The sequence below is a fragment of the Copidosoma floridanum genome, unplaced genomic scaffold (assembly GCF_036245765.1).
Source record: "Copidosoma floridanum isolate Cflo_tuat_1 unplaced genomic scaffold, Cflo_Japanese_pri ptg000016l, whole genome shotgun sequence".
NCBI classification, from domain to species: Eukaryota; Metazoa; Arthropoda; class Insecta; order Hymenoptera; family Encyrtidae; genus Copidosoma; species Copidosoma floridanum.
The window spans coordinates 15,424,877-15,448,510 of record NW_028321893.1 but is presented as its reverse complement, the minus strand read 5'-3'; the positions used below and the strand labels follow the sequence as shown (position 1 = coordinate 15,448,510).

At 33.8% G+C, this 23,634-nt stretch overlaps 1 protein-coding gene across 1 annotated transcript; it reads left to right on the top strand.

Annotated features, from left to right (window-relative positions):
- Positions 1 to 8: 8 nt before the first annotated feature.
- On the top strand, positions 9 to 758 carry LOC106645764 (uncharacterized). The gene has a single exon (XM_014361695.2). It carries the CDS (start codon positions 9 to 11, stop codon positions 756 to 758), a length of 750 nt encoding a protein of 249 aa, XP_014217181.2.
- The last annotated feature ends 22,876 nt before the right edge of the window (positions 759 to 23,634 follow it).

Here is a 23,634-nt window from a genome sequence, read left to right as displayed (position 1 = left end):
CTCAACACATGGCACCTCTACCGGCCGCACGGGTTACTCCTGCTCGAGCTTTCTCTCGCACTGGAGTTGACTACGCTGGCCCATTCAACATTTTGTCTGCTAAGGGCCGAGGCATCCGCACAAGTAAGGGCTACGTCGCGATCTTCGTCTGCATGACCACCAAGGCGTCACACCTTGAGCCCGTTGGTGATCTCTCCACCGAGTCATTCATTGGAGCGCTCACAAGATTCTGCGCCAGGCGCGGTCGGCCCTTAGAGATCTGGAGTGATAACGCCACCTGCTTCCGCGCCGCAGACCGTGAAATGCGCGAGGCTCTCCAGGATGCCGAAATAAAGTGGGAGCGTGTTGCTGGCTCACTGGCTGAACAAGGCGTCACGTGGCACTTCATTCCTCCACGGGCGTCCCACTTCGGCGGACTGTGGGAGGCCGGTGTCAAAGCAATGAAACATCATCTCCGTCGTGCCCTTGGACCGCGCAACCTCACCTACGAGGAGTTTTCCACCGTTTTGGCCAGCATCGAGGCGGTCCTCAATAGCCGCCCTCTCACTCCATTCACCGGAGGCTTAGATGACCTGGACATCCTCACCCCTGGACCCTTCCTCGTCGGTGGCCCGCTGAATTCTGTGCTTGAGGCCAGTACCCCGCCCGAGAAGCTCAATCACCTCAGTCACTGTAAGCTGGTCCGGGGAATCCGAGACCAGTTCTGGAGCCGCTGGAGCCGCGAGTACTTGAACACGCTCCAACAACGACCCAAGTGAAAGGTCCCACGTCGTAATTTCCAGGTTGATGACGTCGTCGCCGTGGTGGACGCCACGCTCCTCCAGTCTAGCGGCACGTGGCCGCTCGGTCGCATCATCTCGGTTCATCCCGGACCCGACGGGCTCGTTCGCGCCGCCACCATCCAGACCACCACTAGCGAATACACTCGTCCCATCAGCAAGCTCTCTATACTGCCCGTCCGATCGCCTAGTGCCGGCGACGCCGCCTCCAAAGACCCTGTGGCCGAATCTGACCCAGGTACGGCGGGCGGGGACTGAGATCGTTCACGGAACGAGGCGGGCGGGTTGTGCAAGATTTGTCTTGCGCGCCCATGCCCTCCCCTCACCCTCTTTCTGCTAAAAGAAGAGGGAGCTGCTGCTCGCTAGGTCTCTGCTGGCACGAGCGAACTGAGCTCACGAGTGGAACCAACGTGTGTGCACGCCTCGACCTCCTACTTCGCTGGGGACTCTCGAACCGGACCTTCACGTCGATCTGCCTACTCTAAAATATCTGTTACGGCTGATCTGCCGATCTTGTATTTACTCGACGTCCTAATAAAGAATAATTCAAACATTTTTATTTATTTTATTATTATGAAATTGCGAAATGGCGTTGCCAACGAGAAGTATCAACTTACTAAGTTATTAAATAGATTTAGTATGTATAAAACATGATAAAAGAAGTTTAACCAAAACGATAAACTGCATTAAAAAAAAAAAAAAAATTCTGCAGAAAGTTGGAATCGATCCCGTAATAGCAAAACACTTCGAGCGGCGGTATAAGCATCAATTAACTAAGCTACCGAAACTTCGATCCTTAAGTATCTGAAAGCCACTTATGTTCATTATTAACTTCCAGAGCTTGTCCTATAGTTGATAACAGTTATAAAGAAAAATAATAAATTAGGGATTATAACTGAACTGCCATTCTTAAAAAAAAAGCTGAAATTTTTTTTCAAAATAATACTGAATTTCAAAATAAGTATTTGAAGTAGGGGAAAAAGAAAAAAGAGCGAGAGCAAAAATCAGTTCAATATATATAAGATATACTCGGTTGCAGTCAAAAGAGAAAAACCGTGTCCTCGCTTGCTTTGGCTGTGCGCTCAGGTATAAAGCTATAGTCAATATTTCCACTCCTCTCCTCGTAGACACACATTCGGTATACCCCTTCCCCGTCTCTCTAAAATGTGCGCATATATGATCACTTCCACGCGAATCCACTCCTCTTCTCGTAGGTGCATGCTGTTCGACACGAGCAGTAAGATGTGCGCCCAGTTCGACGGCTGGCCGAGGCGGGGCACTCCGATCAGTGCCAAAAAGTCGTCTCGCATCGTAGCATTGGCGTTAGCAATTTCTCTACTCATCTCTTCTAGTAGAAGAGTAAATAAGTTGCTAAGTCTCAAAATTACTACCAACAGGCATTTTTTATTAGAGGTAATCGACATCGCTGACTGTCGTCTTACAGCACTTAAACCTTGTTTTGCTTAAAACGATAAAAGATGCGGCAAAAATGAAAATACCAATGTGCAGAGCAAAAAATTACCTAACAATAAGGTCTTTCATTTTTTTTCGACTTAGCAAAAAATTTCCAAATAAAAATTAACAACAGGTATTTGCATAAGATGCCACGAGAGTGAAAGAAATAGAGTGTATGGTCAGATTAGATCACACATGTAGTGGTGTGGGGAGAGAGGTAAGAGGAGAGACAATAGTTAAGTTTTTGTTTTTCAGCTTACGGGCAGAGTTCATGATTTGTTTTAAAAACCAAGAAAAACTTGTCAAGTTTTTATGTCTTATTGTGAACGATAAAAAATGCAACAATCGTTTTGAATTCACACAATACTAAAATATAGTATTGAAATTTAAGAAAGTTTTCTTGCCCTGGTTTCACTAAATGAGATGTATGTCATTAAATAGTTTAGATTACGTCGAATCTGACCGTGCCCTTATTTATACTCTTTATCGAACAAAATCTGGAGAAATAAACGCTTAAAGTTCGCTCTTTCAACAAGAGCGGTTATGGCATACATACTTAAAATAACAATTTGTAACCTCAATCGAAAGTGTCATGTATTACGATTATACACGCATTGTAGATTTTAACTTTATCTTTCCAATCCCGTCGTGAAAAATATGGGTAAATGGTCAAGAAATTGAAATAATTGCAAAAAAGGCATGAGTCAGCTTATTTTTTCTGCTACGAGAAAGTCAGGAAAGCCGCCACATTGCTTGTGAGGAGCAGACGTAATTCAAATTCAAATGTTATTCAAGTTAAATGACGGCTTACATTTCCAACGTTCCTAACACTATTATATTGATGTACTGTAAAAACATTTGAGAGATATTTAATGCCTATGAAAATACAAATTATACTTGAGTTAACAATGTCAGCTATATTAAGTTTCATAAATTGTCACATTTCAAAAGAAATAATACAGTTATATTTATGTTGGTATTCCTACCAACTACTTTAGTTTTTTATCCATCTCAATTTGAGTTGGCACCTCTACACGAGGGAGCCTCCTTACATACACAATTATTCATTGTAAACTTAAGGCGGAAAACGAGAAAAGCTTCAATATTTTCTGCAAAGTGAGTAAATAGAAACATAAGTTAGTGGTCTATTCAGTTTTCCCTAATTCACCTGAGGGAAATCGACGCAAAGAATATCCGTTGTATGGTCCATTATTACAGTTTATGTATTGACACCTCGAATACACGTTGTCACTCGCCATAGTTGCGTTGTTAACTTAACATACTAATGAGTAAAAGAAACTCGAAGAAGCAAAATATTATATTTAACGAGCTTACAACACTAAAAAGTATTCAGTGCACGCCACACTCGTTAAAAACTATTTAGAGTAGCGTAAGATTTGCGGTGTACAAGCATGATGTATCGATAGCAGACGTGTATTAATAGATGTCGTGTACTTGAGGCGTGCTAATAGCGCTGCCTCGCATAAAGACAATCAAAATAACAACGCCTCAATGCATCTGTGACAAAAACAAAAGCTGTATAGCTGAACGGGAACGGATGTACTAATTCTTACAGTGTACTGTATACATTTTAAAATTATATTTTCATACTCTTGTACCCATGATCATATTCTCATAATATGTTGTCACAGTTTTTTGTGTATTACAGTCATTGATAAAATAATAATTTACATGATGCCTCAATTACAATTTTATTTGTAGATAAAGGCGGTAAACCTTTCCTGCCACATAACATTTATTTGTATAACTTTGACCATATATCATTAAAATCAAGATTTGATTTGTCCACATTGATTAGCAGTGGTGTTAATGCGGGGGGGGGGGCAATCTGGAGGTACTGGTGAAATACATATTCCAAATGTACTCTTAAAATATGAGAAAAATTGCCAAAAGACATCTTAATATTTTTAATTAATTGTTTTTCAGAAATGCAGATAAGCTACGTAATAATTCACAATAAAAAATAACTCAATCATGAATATATATGTCTTACTCCCTTCTAGGTCTTAAGAGATTTACAATTACACTGCTCTAAACTTCTTAGTATGCAATTATGGGAATCTTTCGGTTGAGATCCTAACACTAAGCTATGAAAGGCATCAAAGCTTCTTGAAGTAAGTAAGGAATGTATATATAAATAAATAAAACAAAAGTGAAAATAGTCCTAGAAAAGGACAAAAAATCTAAGAAAAGGTAAATACCACTTTTAGACATAGTCTGTATAAATAATAGTCTTTGTTTTGATTTTTCTGAAATCGGAAAGCAGTAAACTGCGTGCTCAACGGACGATAAACAATCATAGCAATACGCTTATTTTTAGAAAAGTCATTAACAAATTAAGCAATCATAGATACGAGTTGTGATACTCCTAAAAAAAATTAAGTTGTAAGAATCGTAAGACAAAAAAGTAAATGAAAAGAAACTGCGAAAATTGCCAAATTAAATGCATTTTTTCAGTCAAAAACACTGAAAAATAGTGTGAGCCACTTGTATAAAATATGCTTTACAGTTTGTTAGTGTAATAACATACAATATGTTAATGACATACAATTGTAGGATCCCCGGCTTCGATTGTAAGCACAAACAAGTGCACCTGCATCATGCTATCTGACAGTAGGGAAATGCTAATAACTAGTGTTTTACACTGACACCAAACACAACACCATGACAATACACCACTCGTTACACCAACAAAGCCACCAATTAAGGGCGACCAGCATTTCCTAAAGAAGAAGACGATCTGCTACATTAAATGCAAACAGATACTCTAAATCATCCTACACACCCATTCTGATAGGACATTTAGCTAGAATCGAACGCTAACCCTGTAGGACATGCGAAAGAATCAGGGTGAAGCCAGGTTTTGCGAGGGCGGGTTTGTGACGTGGCAAGCCAACGTCACAGGAAGAGCATATGTTTAGTGATAGCAGACAAGAGGAGAGGCTGCACGATGCGCACTACTCTACCTTATCCCAGACCCATGCACCTATCCCTACTATGGGCAGCACGGCCAGTTCTCGACCATGAGTAGCAGCTGATGTGTGTGCGTATCAACGCACACCTGCGTAAGTGGCCAAGGCAGCACGAATCGGTAGGCCGGCAAAAGAGACACTATCACTCTTGTCTGCTTGCCGTCGGGACGTGTGATCCAAGGGAAAATACACCCGTCGTGCGTTTCTACAGGTGTATGTACAAATTGTTGTAAAAGTGTTGCACTGCACCAGGCGACAACAGGAGACGCAGCAACGGCTACCTGTTGACGACCAGGGCCACTGCAACGACTCCCTCACGCACGCTGTCAAGGACGGTTGGGTCCAAGTGCCGACGCCTGCCGATTGGATTTCCCGGTGCCCGAAGCTAGTGCTACAGTAAATACCCCTGCAGTAGTGAAAACGGTAGGCCTGTTTCCTTTGTATCCTGTTCTTACCACGTAAAAGCGTTGTGCCAAGCAGCAACTGCCGAACCTACACCCGCAGGGCTAAAGCTGTATAAAGTCAGGCCAGGTTGGATAGTTATGCAGCGTAGTCTCTTTTATAGACTTTGGGTATTGAATGCAGAGGATGATGCTAAAAAAAACAATGTTTGTATGTAAAAATAAAGGTATCTTCCACTGATTTGTGTTTAAGTGCCAACTATCTGCCTATTCCTTTGGTCCTGCAGAAAAAATAATTATGTGCCGTGTCTTGTTGCTAATTGCAAAGCGGGTAAGAAACGACACATCACACACTATACCAACATTAAATGAATAAATATCTTTACTTTTAAAAACATGCAGTTAAAAACATTTATTCTAATAAATTGATGGAGTCAAAGGAAATTTCTGAGAAAAATGTGATGAAAATGCAGAAAAAGCTTTAGAATAAGAACTTGATACTAGTTAAAAAAGTGATAATACTACAAGTCAAGTAAGTTACTTTTGTAATGAAACATCTTCAGGCACGCCCTATATGGGAAGTTGACCCGTGAAACCAGCGAGCGAACGCTGGGATGTACATGTCCACATACATTATCTACGTATACCAGCCAGCGTTGACTGCGTTGCAGAGGTCTGTCTCTCTTTCTCTCTCTCTCTCTCTCTCCCTCTTGCGTGCGCACAAACAATGGGCCTCTGTTATAGGTAAGGTACTATCAGGTAAGTAATGACTGACACAAAAACATCGCTTGATCTCTTTGAATTCTCCAAAAACACATCATAAAAATCGTTCTACTTTCCTGTTTATCATTTTATACGTGTAAATGTACTTAAATAAATGATCATAAAGTATGACATATGTGTAATACGATAACCTAACCTTTGAAAACAAGAAAAAACGATGAATTTCGAAAGGGAAGCTCACTTGCTAAAAATAACAATACTACGGATAGTAGGGAAACTACATGATCGAGGTACAAAAATATAGAGGAGTTGGTCTATGCACAAACATAACCTTGATTCTTTCTTTTTTTGACTATATCTTTAAAAAAAAAACAAGCAAAAAATTTTTTTCTGTATGCTGAGTTTGGATAATTGTAAGGACTTTTATAATATCTTCGAAAAATTTTTGTCAGAACATAACCTCTCAAAATTCGAAAAACAGTTATATCTCAAAAAGGAAGCTAAATTAACCCAGAATAACTATTTTTACGGGTTTCCTAAGAAAGAATGACATGATCAACCTGCACAAATAGAGAGGGTTGGACTATGCACGAACATATCCTTAATTTTCTTGTTTGTGTCAATAACCTCTTAAATTTAGAAAAACAACGTATCTCAAAGGAGATGCCAGATAGGATAAAAATGTATGTTACACGGATTTATACAAACAATCGTAATCATTTAAAAAAAAAATGAAAGTCAGTTTTCAATGGCAAAGCTTCATCCTACATATCCTACCTATAAACTGATTTATTTTCTATTTTCTGTTACGTTTTATAAAAATAATTGTCACGTGACTAAAACCTATATTCTTATTATTAATTTTGAGATTAGTAGAAATTCGTTAAGCACGGATAAATTTTAATACTAAATTATAAACTATAATAGAAAACAAATTGAATGACAAATTACAACTTTACTACAAAGTATAGCTATATCTCTATTGTTTCCATCTCAATCAGGTACAGTAGATTATTTTACTTTTAGGATAGCCATAATTTTCAAGAATTTTTTATTTGTCAGACACAGAGATTCCAACAAGAACTGATTAACGCATATATGATTTGATATCGAATGCACGAATAATAATTTTAAATAAAAGAAATTTTTAACTTGCGTAACGGTACAAATGTACCTTTTTACGGCGCAGTACAGTAAAAATTTTTGTTTCGTTCTGCATTACATGATCAACAACTGTCGTCATTGTCGTCAGTGGGACAATGGGTAAAATCTGTCTGAGTGCAGTACTTTTTTTCCGTACTGATTTTCATTAAAACTATACTTTTGATAAACAAACAAAAAATTTCCTCTACTGCATCGGGAGTCGCTATTGGCTATATTTTAAATTCGTTACATCGTTACAACTGGATCATGGTAAGCACAAAAAATATAACGTTTTTTTAATTTACTTAATGCCTGCAATAATTTTATTAATTTTCTCACATTGCTAACCTAGTAAAAATGCAAAAAATTAAGTGTTCATTCAATAGCTGATTAAATATGAAAGTTTTTAAATACATTATCATTAGTAGGGACGCCCTCATGAACTTCACAGCTGGTTTGACACATTTGTTGCAAATTAAAAAAAAAATCCAGTGATCGCGCCATCTTAGAAAACGTCACAAGTGAAAATACCTTACTGTCTCAGTTTCTGTAATACCAAGTTAAATAACACTTGAGTTGGAAGTTTTACTTTCACTGGGGATCCTGAGACCTACACCTGGTTTTCTAAATTTAGATTGGAGATTGTGTCCAAGTGAAGTTCTTGATGATTTAAAGAAGACTTTTTAATCACTTAAACCAAGACGATTAAAATGACCACTTCCAAGAAATGTTGATAATAGATCTTTGAGTGAAAATTACTATTGTGTACTCACTAAATCAAACCAGAAAGAGTTTGGTTATGCTACTCAACAACGAATGATGCGGTATATTGTGAACCTTGATGGTTATTTGCTGATAGATATGATCCCATCCCTCATATTCAGCTAGGTGCAAAGCTAAAATAAATAACTGGCAGGAATTGAGCAAGAAAATTAATGTAAATGAGGGTAGTAGAATACAAATAAATGCGTGCATAACGTATTCTTAGGGGAAAAGCAACACAATCTTCAAAGCAAACAAAGCAGCTCAATTACTCGTTGGCAGGAAATTTTCAAGCTTATTTTAGACGTAATTATAACGTTAGTTTCTTGTTGAATGGCTTTTAGGGGACACCGTGAACATAACAAAGCAATAAACAGTGAGTCTAGAAATTTCTTAAGTATTATTAAACTTTTGTTAAGATATGACCTACTTCTACGTAGATATTCAAGAAATAAGGAAACAAATATAAAGATTTGAGTCCTCTTATTCATACTAAGCTTATTAGCTACAACTCACGTAAAGAATTACATAGTAAGTGAAAGCGTGGAAGCTTCATTTTTTTCTATCATTGTTAATAAAACATAAGATATTTCCGAGAGTGGCGAGCCCTCCTTCAAAATACTTTATGCTTCGCCTGACTTTGGAAAAGTTATTTGTTAAAAAGCATCTTTTTTAGGATTTGTAACAGTAACGAAACATTTTGCTGCAAATTTAGAAAATGAAGTTTCTGAGTTCCTGCGTAAACATAACATTGGCAGGGTTACGATAAAGCTGCAATTACGAGTGTGAAATATACAGGGTTACAATCTTGTATCAAAAAAAATATCTCCCAAAACTAAATTTGTGCTAAATTTTTATTACTAGACTATCAAGTATTGAGTTCAAATTTACCACATGTATGTATATCAGTTATTTTGTATTTAACTTTACCTATTTTTTCAGTCTAAGCAGAGCGTTCATTTTCAAAACTAAATATAGTAAAAACGTGTTTACGTAGTGCTATGTTCTCATAATACTCAAGAAGACTTGCTATTTCAAGTCTAGAACATAAAGTTGCTTGTGAACTCGATTAAGATCAAGTTATTAAAGATTTTGCTAACGTCAATAACCGCCATACTTTAGTCAGTTTATAGTATGACACATTGGATTTTTAGACTAGCAAAAATCTATTTGCAGCTGTGATATTTTGTGATTGTACAAGACGTGCAATATTGTATGATAATTAACATGTCCCGTTTACCAATGTCTCTGTCCTGTACGGCTTTTTTTTGTTTTCATAGAGTATTATTTTATTTCGTTAAACTAATAGAGATTAAATGCGCAACATTTAAATGTAAATTGTGTTCAAAATCCTATGATATTATAGTATGTTAATACATGTTGACGCTATACTGTGATATAGTGCAAACCAGAGTTTTAATCCTTGTTTTGTTTGTATTTATATTTAAAGCGTACGAAATAAAAATTTTAGACAATCTGTGATTGCCTTGTGTACAATATATATAAACGAAATCATCACATTCATGTGCCTCATTTGAAATTTCCTTTTTTCTTAATTTTGAATTTTGCGCATCTCACACGCTTCTTTATTTTAATAGATAAATTTTCGAATGTTATCACCAAGAGGACAAAATTTTAAATTTAATATGTTGGTTGCATCATTAACATTTTATAGGTTATTGCGTTTCTTAAAAGGGATATCAATACCTGGAATAAGGGCATTAAATGTTGCTTCTTTTGTTTTCACAGGTGAGTGAATGTTTCGTTGTAATTATTCATTGTAGTGTTCAAACTATAAGATAGGATTATGAAGTGGAACTTTTGTTTTCACAGAGAACATAACTTGGTTTTTTATTTCATAACACCCTAAAGCTCAACCCAGTTACAAGAAAAGGAACATTATAAAACAGCATTTTCTTAAGATGTTTCAAGAAACATGAAGAAGTTGAGGTTTTATTTCGCTGCAAAGTCGTCTGCTGGAGGGAGAATCAAGCATCATGTGCATAACCTCAATAGCTTTACCTAATGGACAGATTTATAAGATACCAACCGAATACTAATTTTTAAATCTTTATCAACTAATCACAAACACACTAAACTGTGTCAATAAAAAAAAATCCTTAAATAAACAACATGAAACAAGGAAGATATGTATATTTAGAAGAAATTTCAGAAATGAAAGGTAAATGTGAATCTATACCTAGAAGATTAAACCAAACATTGGAGAACTTTTAGAAAAATTACTTAAAGAAAAAACAAAAAAATCTAAAACTAAAAATTTTACTAAAATTGCAAATGATTTTATGATTACACAATTTACTGGTAGAAACTTAAATGTCTACCAGTGGATTAAAGATTTCAATAAAGAATGTGAACGTTTAAGAATTAATAAAGACAAAAAAAAATTCAGAGTTGAAAAATTTTTTTGGAACACTCAAGTGTACATTGGTACAGCTGTATGCTAATTAAACTTTCAGTAGAATCGGAATGGGAAGAATGGGGAAAAAAATTATGTGAGACATTCGCAAATAAGGGATGGTCACTTATTAGATATGTTCTTGCCCTTAAATACCAAACAGGCTCATTACTAAAGTATGCTCTAAAAAAAGAAAAATTACTACTCGAAGTGATAAAAACTATTGATACTGGGACATTTATAGACCTCATAGCATCAGGCTTATCAAACTATGTGATTGATAAAATTAATAGAGAAGCTGTACAAGAAACGAAAGATTTCTACAATGAAATAGGAAAACAGAAAGACACAAATAGAATAAATAAGCCAGTTGCATATTTTTCAAAAAATTTAACTGAATTTAAAAAAAAGAAAAATGCAATTTACCTAGAATGTATAGCATTAAAGGGAGCTTTGAAATATTAGCAACATTGGCTTATGAAAAGATAATTTATAGTTTATTCTGATCATAAATCACTAGAGAATATGAACATCAAGGCTAGAACTGACGAGAAACTACGTGATTTGATGTACTATTACTTATGGCAATATAATTTTAAACTGAAATACAACCCCAGAAAAACAAATCAAGAAGATAACTACTTAAATAGAAATCTAGTCTTGGAATCTTATGACAATACGAATGATTTTATAAAAGTAGTAAATTTAATAAGCTTGGAAAACATGAAAAAGGTCCAGCGCACAAATCTAGAACTGAAAAATAGCAAAATTAGAGAACGAGATTCATTAAAAAAAAATACTAGAAAGGAAAAAATTATACTTTCAGAAGAACTCAGCAAAAATCTAATAAAAAATGTCCACAATACTTACGGTCATATTGGATGAACTCAGATGATAAATGAAATAACACCATTCTACACAGCAAGAAATATTATTGCAAAAATTTAAGAAACCTGTGATGACTGTGAAATTTATATAAAAAAAAAACCAAGGAGGAAGTCAAAGTATATTTTAATGTCACATTTAGGTCCAGCAACACGGCTATTTAAAATTTATTCCATCAACACCATTGGGGACTTTGCAGGATCAAGATCAACTAAAAAAATACTTACATCTTCTGGTTGACCACTTCACAAGGTATGCATAAATTCTTACATTTAAAAATCAAAGCTCTAGTGACTTCATTAAGCTAATAATAATTGTAACGCAAAGTTACAATATTTATATGGTATTAACCGACTAATATCCTAGTATAAATTCTAAAGAACTTAAACAATTTCTGTATAAAGAAAACATAAGAAAGGTTTTTACTGCTGTTGATGCACTATTTTCAAATGGACTCAATGGGAGACTAAATTCAACAATAGTCAACATGATACGATGTTGAATAAATGAGAGTATGAAGAAAACAGCATGTCCAACGATTGCACAGAAATGTGTGGGGAAATATAACGGAACTGAACACACTGTCATAAAATTTTTTCCGAAATATATTTTGGAAGGAGAAAATACGAATATTTTACCACTTAAATTGAAATCAAGAAGCAAAAAAAAAAGATCTGAGGAAGGACAGAATTTGCCTTTGAAAACACACTAAAATTCCATAATTATAATAGAAAAGGTATTTGACAGACATAGAGAAAAGTGTATATTGGAAGTGAAAGACTGGGCCTATATTAAAAATCGAAATAGGCTAAATAGAAAGAAGATGGATTAACTACGGATTCTATCATATTAAATTCTGAAAAAGATTTCCAATTCTATTTATGAGGTTGATGCTGGCCACAAGAAAGCAGAATCAAATCTTTATCATGATATAAAGCTGTCTCCAGTACAAGTTAGTTAATGAAAAATTACGCGCGTGTTCAATTGTAATTGTCTTTGGAAGGGGGGGGGGGAGATGTAAAGGAAACCATCTCATTTATATGCCTAATTTAAAATTACCACTTTTTCTAATTTTGAATTTCATGCGTCTCACATGCTTCTATATTTTAATAGATAAATTTTTGAATGTCATCACCAAGAGGATGACATTGTGAATTTTACAAGTTGGTTGCATCATCAATATTTTATAAGTTATCGCGTTTTTTAAAAGGAATACCAATACCTGAAATAAAGGCATTACATGTTGTTTTTTTTGTTTTTACAGAGAACACAGCTTGGGTGCTTATTTCATTACACCCTAACGCTTAACTCAATTATAAAAAAAGGAGCATTCTATGTATATATATATATATATATATATATATAAAACTATCTATGTAACAAATCTTAAGTATTTCAATGTCTGTTTTCATTATCCAAATGGTTTTTTCTCGTTAGCTGCCTTATAGTATCCTAAAATCTCGTCATTGAAAAAAAAAAAAAAAAATTGCTGTGTTTAGAAAATCATGTGTAATATTCCTATACACAAGGCACTCCCCTCCCACCCCACACACACACACCAACGTATATCTTGTGTAAAGTAATAGTACACAAGATTTTTTAAATATCATAAATATACATGAAATTCTCCAAAATAGCAGGACGCTATCCCAGCAGGCACAGAAACACAATATGAATTGTAATCGAATTCTTTTTTTTTAATTCTTAAAGAATTCATTAGAATGAATTCAATATGTATTCAATATGTGATCATATGTTTTTAAAAGAATTCTTAATGAATTCTTTTTAAATATAATTTTACGTCGTTAAGTATACGTTAAGAATTCATAAATTCATCAACTTATGTCATAAGAGATGGGCCCAACAAGAGTTCTTAAAGAATTCATTAGTCTTCATGTAAAAAATCTTCTTTATCGACTGCCTGAAATTATCGCACATATACATATCAGCCTGATATCTTAATTCGTTCCCAGCGAAATTCAAATGATTTATTTATTTAATTACGAATAATAACCTGAACGTCAAAATAAATTGATGTCACTTTGTTACGAGGTTAATCCCGACACAACTTTCATTTATCTACAACTACGATATGGTTATGATTATTACTCGTATTTTATTATAATTAATAAAAAGAGTTTAAATTTTGCGGGGAACGGGCTAAAGTATGTATGTATAAACATTAGGTGCGTTTTTTTAAGTAGTCGGTCGGTTGGTAAACTTGTTCATGAGTCTATTTAGATGTTTATAATTGAAATGGGATTCATCCCGATCACCAGGACATCGTCATCGGCACCCCCAAATACCTAGACTCTCGTTAGAGTCCAATTGAATTTTTTTAATTAAAAACTCTAGGTGACGATTACCAGAACATCGTCATCAGCACCCTCGTGTACCTAAACTCGTTTCTGGCTGTATTTAAGAGTTTATAACTAATGAAAACATTGAATTTCAGATGGAATCCTAAAATCATCAAAAGAGTATACGAAACAAAAATGTAGTCATCATGTGAAGACTTGGCTCCAACATACCTCTAACAGGCTTAAACAAAAAACTAAGAAGACTACTGCCACAGAGCTGGCTCTGAACTTGTTATTTTAAGTTGAGAACATTACTTTGTTTTAATGTTGAATGCTTTCAAAAAGTATTTTCATTGTAGTTACTTGGAAGTTTTACTATCGTTCTAAAACGAAACCCGTTTTTACACATATATTTTAAATTTTTTTTCCATATATTTCAAATCTGTTCTTTAAATTATTATACAGATTTTTGAAACCTCACATTAACCTGAGTATAATGATAAAAAACAACATAATATTTATTATTATTTTTTACTCAATCAATAAGTACTTAAAAAATGTTAATTGAAATACATAAAAATAGTTTCAAAATTTAAAATTAACATAATAAATTCATTACTTTTTGTCAGTCTCTGCTTGTTTCAATACAAAAGATCGAAGCTAGTCTATTTTAGATAGTCAGTCGATGCTAAGAGTAATTTATATCAGTATGTAAAATACGATGCATTTCTTTTGTAGTAATTATTGTCAGAGCCTAGACCATCGTATTTTCTTGAGACGTACCTAAGCACCCTAAAAATTATTACTGGGTTAATTGATTTAAAAGATTGCGTTGTTACCAACATGTGTTTCATAATCATTAAGAAAAATTTTTTTTTGTATTCTATTTTGATCTCACGGTACTTAAAAATTAAATTTGAATAAAAAATTATTTCGTTAACAAGTCGGTTTTCTTCTGTATACACTTACTCACTCCGGCTTTGGATATATATTAATATCCGAAAAAAGTCTGCAGACAAGTGGAATCAAACCCAGGTAGCTTGAGCCCGCGTGTGACACAAACACGCTTTACCACTCGGTTATCGAGTATTCGGAAATTCCCTAACATTGAACGCCTACATTAACTATTTACAAAAGCTATGATTCTTTGTTATTTTAATTTCCTCTATTAATTAAAAAATTGTGTGAAAAATCTCTTTGCTCTTCTCGCTTATGGACAACGCTATCTCATAACCTTTTATTACACGCGCACTTATCTTTACGTATTATAGCAACGTCGTACGATCTGGATTATGTATTATTGTAAGTACATGATCTTATAATGCAAATTATAAAATAAAGTCTTTAGACGTGTAACAAAAATTATTTTTAACACAAATAAATACCAAATTAAGATTGCAAAAAAAATCGTATAATCATAGCGAGCTTCCATATTTAGGACAAGCTTCGGAGCTTCACCATAAACATGATTAACTTTCGACCTTAAGACCCCCAGTGCTTTTGAAGCACAGGTGGCTCGCACGCGTGTCTATCGTCTCGTTTTTGCATTCTCGGGTTCGAATCTCAGTATGAAAGATGACTTTTTTTTTTGTTTTAGTGGTCTTACTGGTTATTTTGTATTTTTTACTCAAAAAACTCTTTTATCATAAATACTTATGCAGATATTTAAATTTAAATTAAATATTAAATGCCTTAAAAAATTTTATTTTCATTGTCCAATAAGCTCCAGATTGTATTTTTGTATCTTATACATACTTCTTCATTTAACTTTTATGCGATTCATAAAAATAAGTTTTTTGCTACTTCGAGAAAAAAATAATAAATAGGATGTCGTATAAAAACTTTTCTTATAACTTAATAATAATTCTTCAGATTTATTTTAAATGCTAGCGATAGCTTATTTCGTGTCGTTTTAATTGTTAAAAAGTAAAGCAGTGTTAAAAAACAATTAAAAATTCATGCATAAACGAAAAAAGTCTCAAAATAATACCTTCTTTAAGTTTCATTTATTTTTTGTAGCAATAGGCGAAAATCAATTAAGTAGTGCACCATAATAAACTTTTACTACCTTATTAAATATTTAATTTGTACTAACATGTCTACCTAATTGATAGTAATAGAAGACTTCAAGTAAAAAAAGTTAATAAATAATTAATAAGGCCTTTAAAGTAATTTTTAAAAAATCAGATCACATGGACGAAGAGTCGAGTCCAAGAATGCAAAAACGAAACGACGAACTTGCGTGCGAGCCATCTGCGTTAAAAGGAAGCTGTGTAAGCTGTAGTCAAAAGTCACTTATATTCATAACAAAGCTCCAAAGCTTGTCCTAAACATCGCTGGGGCTCGTTGGAATTATTATATTTATTTTGCAATCTCAACTTGGTATGTGTTCGTATTGATAATAATTTCGATTACATGTGCAAAAACTTCTTTAAATAATAATTTTCATTGTTACAAGAAAACTCTGTGAAATTACATCACCGTAACTGCAACCTTTCTCCAGTACACACCTTAAATTTTTTTCCACCCTAACAAGAATTAAATAAAATTATATTAAATTACGTTTTTTACGATCACAGATGGGTAGAAAGAATTATTAATTTTACTCATCATAAGCTGTAGGCCAAGCTCTGGAGGTGGTCGATGAACATATGTGACTTCCAAACTATCATGACACAATGTCTTGATAGCTCAGACGGTTAAGGCTTATACCTATGGAGAGATTATTTTGCAATGCTGGGTTCGATCCTCATTGTCACCATCATTTTTTTTTTTATTTTTTTTTATTTCTAAGTAATGGATTATTTCGTTACAATTTCTTAGTATAACTTTTATTTAAATTTATGTACGTTGTCAACTCTTTGTGTCATATACATCAAAATAAATAATTTTTCAATGCCGTGTTACGTGAGATTGAGAAGCTGGTAAGGAGGTGCGTCACAAAAAGAACTTAACTCGTTGGTCAATTATTTATTAGCTTCTTAAAGGCAAAGGCATGTGTGTGTCTTGCGCGGTGTTCCCTACTCATTGCCCAGCCTCTTGCCTGAAAGACGCTTGAGCAGCTTTACAGCAAGTAGCTTGACGTTTAGAATTTTTAAATATGGTGTAGTAATTTGAACAGAACAGCAGATAAGTAGGGAACACCGCGCAAGACACACACATGCCTTCGCCTTCAAGAAGCTAATAAATAATTGACCAACGAGTTAAGTTCTTTTTGTAACGCACCTCCTTACCAGCTTCTCAATCTCACGTAACACAGCATTGAAAAATTATTTATTTTGATGTATTCGACACAAAGAGTTGACAACGTACATAAATTTAAATGGAAGTTATACTAAAAAATTGAAACAGAATAATCCATTACTTAAAAAAAAAAAAAAAAAAAAAAAATGATGGTGACAATGAGGATCGAACCCAGCATTGCAAAATAATCTCTCCATAGGTATAAGCCTTGACCGTCTGAGCTATCGAGACATTGTGTCATGATAGTTTGGAAGTCACATATGTTCATCAACCACCTCCAGAGCTTGGCCTACAGCTTATGATGAGTAAAATTAATAATTCTTTCTACTCATCTGTGATCGTAAAGTACGTAATTTCATATAATTTTATTTAATTCTTGTTAGGGTGGAAAAAAATTTAAGGTGTGTACTGGAGAAAGGTTGCAGTTACGGTGATGTAATTTCACAGAGTTTTTTTGTGACGATGAAAATTATTATTTAAAGTTTTTGCACGTGTAATCGAAATTATTATCAATACGAACACATACCAAGTTGAGATTGCAAAATAAATATAATAATTCTAACGAGCCCCAGCGATGTTTAGGACAAGCTTTGGAGCTTTGTTATGAATATAAGTGACTTTTGACTACAGCTTACACAGCTTCCCCTTAACGCAGATGGCTGGCATGCAAGTTCGTCTTTTTTTTTTTGCATTCTTGGACTCGACTCTTCGTCCATGTAATCCAATTTTTTAAAAATTACTTTGAAGGCCTTATTAATTATTTATTAACTTTTTTAACTTGAAGTCTTCTATTACTATTAATTAGGTAGACATGTTAGTACAAATTAAATATTTAATAAGGTAGTAAAAGTTTATTATGGTGCACTACTTGATTGATTTTCGCCTATTGCTACAAAAAATAAATGAAACTTAAAGAAGATATTATTTTGAGACTTTTTTCGTTTATGCATGAATTTTTTATTGTTTTTTAACACTGCTTTACTTTTTAACAACTTAAACGACACGAAATAAGCTATCGCTAAAATTCAAAATAAATCCGAAGAATTATTATTAAGTTATAAGAAAAGTTTTTATACGACATTCTATTTATTATTTTTTTCTCGAAGTAGCAAAAAACTTATTTATATCAATCGAATAAAAGTTAAATGAAGAAGTATGTATAAGATACAAAAATACAATCTGGAGCTTATTGGACAATGAAAATACAATTTTTTAAGGCATTTAATATTTAATTTAAATTTAAATATCTGCATAAGTATTTATGATAAAAGAGTTTTTTGAGTAAAAAATACAAAATAACCAGTAAGACCACTGAAACAAAAAAGAAATTCATCTTCCATACTGAGATTCGAACCCGAGAATGCAAAAACGAGACGATAGACACGCGTGTGAGCCACCTGTGCTACGAAAGCACTGGAAGTCTTAAGGTCGAAAGTTAATCATGTTTATGGTGAAGCTCCGAAGCTTGTCCTAAAGATGGAATTTTGCTATGATTATACGATTTTTTTTGTAATCCTAATTTGGTATTTATTTGTATTAAAAATAATTTTTGTTACACGTCTGAAGACTTTATTTTATAATTTGCATTATAAGATCATGTACTTACAATAATACATAATCCAGATCGTACGACGTTGCTATAATATGTAAAGATAAGTGCGCGTGTAATAAAAGTTATAAGATAGCGTTGTCCATAAGCGAGAAGAGCAGAGAGATTTTTCACACAATTTTTTAATTATTAGAGGGAATTAAAATAACAAATAATCATAGCTTTTGTAAATAGTTAATGTAGGCGTTTAATGTTAGGGAATTTCCGAATCTTCGATAGCCGAGTGGTGAAGCGTGTTTGTGTCACACGTGGGCTCAAGCTACCTGGGTTCGATTCCACTTGTCTGCAGACTTTTTTCGGATATTAATGTATAACCAAAGCCGGAGTGAGTAAGTGTATACAGAAGAAAACCGACTTGTTAACGAAACAATTTTTTATTCAAATTTAATTTTTAAGTACCGTGGGATCAAAATGAATACTTTAGGAATACTCTAAGAACACTTTAGGAACACTTTGCGAATACAAAAACAAGTTCCTTGGTGAATTCATAAAGAATTCTTTATGATTTGTGGTTTGTGTACTACATTATAAGAAAGTAGTGGTTATTTGTTTATTGATGAGTAGTTTGTAGTTTAAATATCCGTTAATGCTGTAACTAATTTATGTGATTTATGTTTACAACATATTAGATAAGTAGAACGATTAGTGCTATTTTATAAATTTATGATTTGTTTAAAGGTACACTATTATTCGTAGTCATACAATATAATTATATTCTAAACATAGAGATTCTAACATTTGTTACATGTTAAAAAAATATTAGAAAATAAATATGATGCAAAAATTATTTTTTTTTGTTGTTACTGTATAGCAAATTGATAAAAAGTATGTACCAAAATTTTTTTAATGAATTCCTTAGGGACAGTAAATGAATTCATTACATTTACTAAAGAAAGATCAATGTATTCATAATGAACTTTAAATGAATTCTTTTTAATGGTCTTTCAGCAGCTCTCCCCACAAAAGTCGTAAAAAGTTTCTTCAAAAGAATTCTTTAAGAATTCTTTGCGAACTCAAGACACATGACATAACCTGATGAGATTATGAATTCAATCAGAATTCTTTTAGCTCATATCATGACAACCTGTAGAATTCATTAAAATATTCTGAATTCAAAATGAATTCAAATTAGAATAAATAATGCCTGCTGGGTATCGAATATCTTGAGGGTGGGTGGGGAAAGCACACTAAGTAACGGGAGTGTTAATTAGTAAAGTTGCAGTCAAAGCTTTATCCATCGAAAATTTCAATTGAACAAATACTAAATGTTTCTTTATACTTACACAGTTTTTTATCGAATCCACAGATAACGCAACATATTATCAATATCATTTGCCTAATACAACGTTTCTCTGAAGTACATTCAGAGAAGGATTTGTTAACAATTAACTTGAAATATTTACTATTAACTTACGTATCATATGTATCACGAGTGGTGCTATCTAGCCTGGCACAGATTCAACGTAAATATAGCATGTTACATATTAACATGTTGTATGTGTCAGTTAAAATTGAATAAGTTATAAAAAATATGTAAACAAATTTTCTGCTAACATACTTGTACTTTAAAAACTAGTAAATCCTTTTCTCAATTTTGCATGCCAAAATAGTAAATATTTTTATTTTATTATACTGTTATTAATGATTTCTTTAATTTATAAGCCTAGTAAGCTTATTATTTCACTCGTTGTATTTTATTCTAAGTAAACTAAGAGTAAACGTGGGTATTACTGATTCTTCTGCAATTACTGCCGCTTCACGTAAATGAGGCTGTAGATAATTTTTCTTATAATATTAGACTTCAAGAAATAATCCATTACTTAATAAAGTTTTTTGATATCTACTACGATTATAGATATGTAAAGAATTAATTATAAATCAATAAAATGTACAGATTTGTCGATAGTAATAAGGTCGTGGCCATACTACTTAATTTTTCCCGTTTATCAGTAACAACTAAAACGCACTCTTCCAACAGTATCTTTATATGTATTACGACAAATAAGGATTTTCTAATATAATAAACGATAATCTTATTCTTCAAATTATCAACTTTCAATCCATTACTCAGAGACAAAGAAAAATATAATTTAGTCCTATTTTCCACTAGAAGAAAAAATTTGATATTCTCCTACGGAATTTCACCAGGAATACAAGAAAAGTTGTTTTGTCTAAATCAAAAGTTGATTTTATTTATTTATTGAACAATTTATAACCTAATGCCAGTGGTTTTTTGCTTATACCTCCGCTTCTATAGCTCTAAGAGGCATTTTACCACCGTCAACCTCTTTGTCATCAAGCTTCCTATAAAAACAAGGCTTTTTAAAATAAATTATTTATTGTTAGTAACACATTATTAGCAGTACAAATAAAAATTTCTTATACCAAAAAACTTAATATCGACGTAGGAAAAAAAAACAATCATGGCAATTTAAATGTAACTGTCAAAAAATAATGGTATTGAGTTGCAAAACTTAAAATTATTTGTGTAACTGCAGGGTTATTATTAGTTTGTGTCATTTAATTTTTTCAAGTGAAACCTTTAAGTGTTTTTAAAAGCTTAGCGGTCTATTTATTGACACTTTGCTTTCGTGAAAACATTGTCTTTGATGTTAATAACTGTAAGAAACAAAAAAGATGAATTATTCTTTATTTTGACGTTTTCTCACAAAAATTCGTGTTGCAACTTAAGCATTTGAAAATATCTCACTCAATTTTGCACATTGTTTTTTAACAAATGGCATTGAATTTGTCATTAAAAATAACGCAATTGAAAAAAGAATAGTCTTGCTTACTTAATAGCCAAAATATAAGAAATGGACGTTTTTGCAATAACGGACTAACAATTAAGTTTTCTATTGCAAAAAAACTTTTGTATTATATTCATGTATATATATACCTCCATTTCACTACAAGAGCAGGCCATTAATTTTATTGCATAGGAATCTATAAAAATTCTTTAAAATCGCACTGTAAAATATGCTGGTAACTCTGCATTCCCATCTCTTGCAAACAGGTGGCCAACCATCTACAGTGTGCATGGGGCAAAACGTGGGGTGTGACTGTCATTTAAATCTAAACACTTTGTTGTGTAGAGCTTGGTTGTCGTCTACAAGAGCGAGAAAAAGGTGTTTCGTTCCGAGAGCACGTTAGGACTCATCAGTAAGGATCATGACACACTCCATGCCTTAGACATGAGAGAAGTGTGGACTCAGACCGACTTGATCGTGCTTATATAGTAATTAATCGGATTTCTCACCACTTAACTTAAGATAATATTAGGGGCTCACCCATCTAGCGAGTAAGTGTCTGAAGCACAAGAGACGTGAAACGCCACAGTTGTACATAATCATACAGTTATAAACATGGTATATAGTATTAATAAATTAGTTATAAAGTTTTTTAAGCATTTTATCTTGGAATTATTTTTTTTTTCTTTACCTATAATATATTAATTGTATGCCAGGGAAAAAAATTATACACTGAAACTAATGATTTTTATTTTTCTAATGCAATGGGCACTTCAAAGTAGGTTAGGAAAGTTTTTTTATGGTATTTTTTCAAACATGATGTAGCTTGCACAGAAATGGTTCAGGCAAGCCAGCACCCGTGTGTTGGGACACCGGCGCGTACAACTGACGACAAAGTAGTACATCTAAGAGTGCAATTAACGCGGCTGATCTCGGCAGCGGTCGTGGCTGACCGGTTAGGCGATACCCCAACCTGCATTTCACCTTCAGACACTGAATTTGGTATGTATTATACCAATTTCAAAAAATTTTCATTATTTATACCATAGGGAGTATCCCTTTTTTGCACACTGCCAAATTTTCAGAGCCAATAAATTTTATAACATAAATACGACATTTTCAGACCTCATTTCATCTTTTAGTTTTCTCTCCAATGATTCACTAATTTTCAGAATCTATGATCTAATTCAATGTTGCGTCTGCGCTACGATTTGGTCGCGTTTAAGCTTGCGCTTTATAACTCGAAACTCGCACTGGACATTTAGGTGGGACGTGGGGCTAGAGGATAGTTTTTTAAAGATATTAGATTTAAACGATATGGGGTATTTGCAATGAGGGTACGACTGTTTAGAGGAAATCAAGTTGTATTGAATAGAATCGGTTATTGTGCAGTATCCCAATGCACTAACTCGCAGCGCCCTTAAGTTTTGTCAACGTTACCTAAAACAGCGTATCGAAGGGTGCCCCGTTCGTGATTAAGAAACTACCCGTACCGTTACGAGTAAGGGTGTGCACGTTAATTCGATTGTTCTGCGGTGTTCCAACAGTACCACTACCGTAGCTTGTAATGGTGTGTGCGTTAGAATTTATTATTTCCTGATGACCTGCAGGTACCACTACTGTAGCAAGTAATGGTGTGCGCGTTAGAGCTTATGCCCATGCCAGAAAGAAAAGGGGAAAAAAAATAAAAAATGTGATAAAATTTTTACACCTAATTTTATTCGAAACCAAAAAAACTTATGCATGCGACGAACCAGCGCGACGTGTCCTCACATCGTGGTAGACTGGGAGGTAGCAGAGGTGGACTCTTACTACTTAGTCTACCATTCTAGGGGTGATATTTAGGAGAGTGCCAATTTTGGAGCCTCCAGGCCTTTTTATAAGGAGTAGTGGACCTTGGTGACGCGCTGGTTTGAGAGACACGCAGGAAAACTTGCTGGGGGAAAATCTTGAAGAAAATACAATAGCTGAAAATCTAATTGACTAGGACTGCTTTAGTTTAGCCACTCAGAAATGGGCGCTTCCCACATCCAGCTCACTCTCCTCCTTGCATCAAGAGAAGGAAAGGTGATTCCCTTGCTCATGCCCTTCCTTTCCCTTTCACATCGAAATTTTACAGGATTTCAATGTAACTTAATAGTAACATTAAGATATAATATTAATAATATCTACTCA